Source organism: Telopea speciosissima, chromosome 10, assembly GCF_018873765.1.
Source record: "Telopea speciosissima isolate NSW1024214 ecotype Mountain lineage chromosome 10, Tspe_v1, whole genome shotgun sequence".
Classification (NCBI taxonomy): domain Eukaryota; kingdom Viridiplantae; phylum Streptophyta; class Magnoliopsida; order Proteales; family Proteaceae; genus Telopea; species Telopea speciosissima.
This window is the reverse complement of record NC_057925.1, coordinates 27,037,595-27,042,548: the sequence shown is the minus strand read 5'-3', so window position 1 is coordinate 27,042,548 and position 4,954 is coordinate 27,037,595. Positions and strand designations below refer to the sequence as shown.

The following is a 4,954-nucleotide window of genomic DNA, read 5'->3' as shown; positions in this document are numbered from 1 at the left end:
ATATGCAGTATGCGACATGCTTGATAATGATGTACTAGCATATGATACACATCTAATAAATAAGCAGACCCAAACAAAGCCCCAAACCCACTCACCTTTAGTTTGCTTAAAGTTTGATTCGCCTAATATGGTTTGCCTTGATACACGTTCCCCGGAGTAGTTATATGTACTAGGGATGCATTAACCATGTGTTAGAGGGTGTAGTTAGGCCCCATATAGAGTTCCCAAAGGTTATTGCATAGTACATCATAAGGAAACTTGAACGGATTCTCAGAAGTAACCCACCCATAGGTGGATCCATTCGAGAACCCGTTCTCAGGTATAACGAAGCAGAGCCAAACGAATTCTCAAAAGTAGGCCACTCCTGTGGATCCATCTGTGAATCCGTTCAGGCCAAACTTTCAAAAGTCAAGTTTTATATGGAAACGGATTCTCGGAAGTAACCCCCGATATGTGGGTCCGTCCGTGAATCCGTTCGAATCAGAACATGGATTTCTTATGTTATTGTTTCCAAACTTAACCTTTCATGATTTTAGGGCTTTGGGGCCTGAGAGAGATCATCCCATGGCCCATTAAGGTCTTAAGGGTCTAACCTAAGCCTTAGTCTTAGTGTTCCAAGGATTTGAACCCTTTTTAGGTTCATTAAAGAGGTTAGGTCATGAGCTAACTTAGGACAGCAACTTGGGTTCCTTAGAGGGAAGCTCATATGGCTGTAGATGGGGAGGGTGGAGTCCATTCAATGGATCCTTACACCCCAAGGTCAGTCTTTGGGTTCAAATAGAACCCCAAACCTCAACTGATCAAGTAGGGGCTCAAACCAGGGGCTTACAAAAGGGGAGGGAAGAGAGCTACTTACTTGGCTAATGAAGGAGCTCCAGTGGTAGCTCTCCAAATCAGCAAGTGTCCACCAATCACTCCCTCATCTCTTCTTCCCTCCTTGGTTGGTGAAGATTTGAATGAGCCAATGAATGGCTTAGGAGGGTTATTTATAGTAAGTGACCCACTTAGGGCCTGTTTGGCTGGGTTATTAAGTTCATGAAACACATTTAATCACAATGTAAGGCTTGTGGGCCCACTAACATAAAGGAAACCAAGGGTGGGTCTACCATACCCGGGGACGTAGCCATGATGTCTAGTACATGAGTATATGGGTCCCACACAATAAAACATGCAAAATCTCAAGACTGAACGAACGGATTGTTGGAAGTAACCCACTCCTGTGGATCCGTCCGTGAATCCGTTCCAGCCAAAAGATGCAGAATAACAAGGAAAAAGGTTTTAGCCTTAGCCCGTACTTCAATAAGGAGAGGTGAATAAGTGTACTATGAGGTTAGTAACTCACCCGTTCATCAATCATGGTGTGCCACCAATGATCCCGAAGAGTTTCCCCAAAGCTATACTGAGTTCATCACTGAGCGAAGTGTCCAAATGGGGCGACACGGGGTGTACACTCCAGTACTTCTTTCTCTTAGGGCTGGTACTAGGAGGGTAGTCAACGAAGTGGCCATCGATGAATTTTCCCCACTGCCGGTTGAGGAACCTTTCTTCGATGGCCAAACCCATGAAGTGGTCAATGATCTTATGACTGGGCTTGACCACCATGGAGAACAGCTCATAGGCATACATGGCAGCACCATCTACACGCCACAAGGATAACAATAAAATATTAGGATGTCAGGTGCTTGTATAACATCCCCCTCACCTTACAAGATATTTAGTCCCCAAAATTTTTTGTACTTTGTAAGTAACCCAGGGAAGGGTACTTCTCCCACATCTCTACTTCTGCCTCCCAAGATGCTTCTTCCTCTAGATTATTGCACCATTTTACCTTCACATAATGAATAGGTCGGTTTTGAAGGTGGACTATCTTACTGTCCAGGATCTTCTTGGGTTGCTCCTTATAGGACATATCAGCTGCGAGTTCCAGTGGTTCCTGTGATAGAACATGGCTCGGGTCGTGAACATACTTCCTCAACATGGACACGTGGAAAACGTCATGCACACCATCCAAGGATGGAGGGAGTGCCAACCGATAAGTCAGAGACCCGATCTTCGTAAGGATCTCATAAGGTCCAATAAATCTCGGACTCAACTTGCCCTTCTTGCTGAACTGCATCACCCCTTTGGTAGGTGACACCTTAAGAATTACCTTAACGCCGATAGTAAACTTTGGATCCTTCCACCGTTGATCTGCACAACCCTTTTGCCTAGATTGGGCTGCCTTGATTCGCTCACGAATTAAATCCACCTTCTCACTTATTGCCTGGATCAACTTAGGGCCAAGGATATGACGTTCACCCACCTCATCCCTATATAGAGGTGTTTGGCACTTCTTCCCATACTGAGCTTCGAATGGTGCCATACCAATAGCGGCTTGGTAGCTATTGTTATAGGCAAACTCAATGAGTGATATATGCTCATCCCAGCTGCCTTGCATGTCAATGGCACTGGTTCGGAGCATATCTTCCAACGTCTATATAGTCCTCTCCGACTGTCGTTTAGGCTGTTGGTGGAAAGCTATACTAAAACTTAGCATTGTACCCATTGCTTTTTGGAATCTATCCCAGAACTTAGATGTAAACCTGGGATCACGGTTGGAGATAATACTAACTGGAACTCCATGCAAGCGAACCACGTTATCAATATACAAGTGAGCCAGCTTGTCCATCAAGTAAGTGATCTTTATAGGGATGAAGTGAGCCGTCTTCGTCAATCTGTCAACAATGACCCATATAGCATCGACACCCCTAGGTGTACGGGGTAACCCGGTGACTAAGTCCATAGTGATATGCTCCCCCTTTCATTCCGGGACGGGCAATGACTGTAAGAGACCATGGGGTTGCTGCCTATCCACCTTCACCTATGGACAAGTGAGACATCTTGCCACAAATTCAGCCACATCTCTCTTCATTCTACTCCACCAGTAATGACCTTTCAAATCTTTGTACATTTTTGTGCTACCTGGATGGATTGAATAAGGAGAATCGTGGGCTTCAAACAACACTTCCTTCCTCAACTAATCATCATTAGGAACACATAGCTGATCTCTAAACAAGAGGATACCACTCTCAGTCAATGTGAAGTCTAGATCTCGCTGTGTATCTTCATTAACAGCTTCAATGATCTTTTGAAACTCCTCATCAGAAGCTTGGGCTGACTGGATCCTTCCCACCAATATAGATTGCACTGATAAGGCTGCCATGGATAGGGTAACACCCTCTACCAGTAGCTCTAGATCTAACCTCCTAGCTTCCTCAACAAGCTCTCGCTGATAGCCAGTGATGCCAGTGACAAAGTCTAAGATTTTTGGCTTAATGCATCAGCTACCACATTTGCCTTGCTGGGGTGGTACTTGATGGTGCAATCATAATCCTTCATTAACTCCAAGCACCGCCGCTGTCTCATGTTGAGCTCCTTCTGTGTAAAGAAGTACTTGAGACTCTTGTGGTCACTGTAGATTTCACTTTTCTCGCCATACAAATAGTGTCTCTAGATTTTCAAAGCAAACACCATAGCTGCAAGCTCCAGATCATGGGTCGAGTAATTCTTCTCATAATCTTTCAACTACCAAGAAGCGTAGGCCACTGCCTTCCCGTCTTACATTAGAACACAACCCAAGCCCATCTTGGACGCATCACTATAGACCACCATCCCTCCAATACCATTAGGAATGGTAAGCACTGGAGCAGAAACCAACCTCTTCTTCAGCTCCTGGAAGCTCTTCTCATAGTTATCAGACCAATCAAACTTCACTCTCTTTCGGGTCATTCCTGTCATAGGAGCAGAAATCCTTGAGAAATTTTCAATAAATCTTCTGTAGTAGTCCGCTAGACCCAAGAAATTGCAAATGTTAACCACATTCTTTGGTGTCTCCCAATCTACTACCAACTTCACCTTGCAGGGGTCAACTTCTATACCCTTGGTAGAAATAAGGTGTCCTAGAAATGCTACTTGTTGCATCCAAAACTCACACTTGCTAAATTTGGCGTACAGTTGCTTCTCTCTCAAGCGCTGCAATACCAGGCGAAGATGATCTACATGCTCTTCTTCATTCTTGGAATAGATCAAGATGTCATCTATGAAGATGATAACATACTTATCTAAAACATCATGAAATATTCGATTCATCAACTCCATGAAGGCGGTTGGGGCATTGGTCAACTCGAAGGACATGACTAAGAACTCATAGTGACCATAGCGAGATCTAAATGTTGTCTTGTTGATATCACTGTCCCTGATCTTCAACTGATGGTACCCCGATCGGAGATCAGTCTTCGAGAATACCTTTGCACCCTGTAATTGATTGAATAAGTCATCAATCTTGGGCAAAGGATACCGGTTCTTGATTATCAACTTATTGAGCTCGCGGTAGTCAATGCACATTCGCATACTACCGTCCTTCTTCTTCATAAATAACACTGGCGCTCCCTAAGGAGATACACTGGGCCTAATGAAGCCTTTTTTCAATAGGTCATTTAGTTGTTCTTGTAGCTCCTTCAATTCATTTGGGGTCATCCTGTAGGGAGCTTTGGATACTAGGGCTACGCTAGGTACCAGGTCAATCATGAACTCTATCTCACGATCTAGTAGCAACCGCAGCAAATCTTTCAAGAAAACATCCGGGAAGTCCTTACCACACTTATCTCTTCTATAGGTTTAACTTTAGCTTTAGTGTCTACCACAGAGGCTAGGTAGCACTAACATCCCTCATCCAACAACTTCTGGACTTGGAGAGCAGAGATAATAGCTTTCTTGGGTTTCTCCCACCCAATGCCCTTAAACACAAACTCCACACCACCTTCTGGTTTGAACAAGACCTTCCTTTTAGCATAGATTAGACTGGCTCCATGCATGGACAGCCAATCCATTCCCAGGATGACATCAAAGTCCTTCATGTCCAGAGCTATCAGACTTGCCATTAGCCCATGGTTACATATTCGTACAAGACAAGGGT

At 44.3% G+C, this 4,954-nt stretch overlaps 1 protein-coding gene across 1 annotated transcript; it reads right to left on the bottom strand.

Annotated features, from left to right (window-relative positions):
• Positions 1–1,353: 1,353 nt before the first annotated feature.
• Positions 1,354–2,461, bottom strand: LOC122643455. Its single transcript, XM_043837073.1, has 2 exons — positions 1,738–2,461; positions 1,354–1,637 (listed from the first exon to the last, which is right to left on the bottom strand). Exons 1-2 carry the CDS (start codon positions 2,459–2,461, stop codon positions 1,354–1,356), a joined length of 1,008 nt encoding a protein of 335 aa, XP_043693008.1.
• Between the last annotated feature and the right edge of the window lie 2,493 nt (positions 2,462–4,954).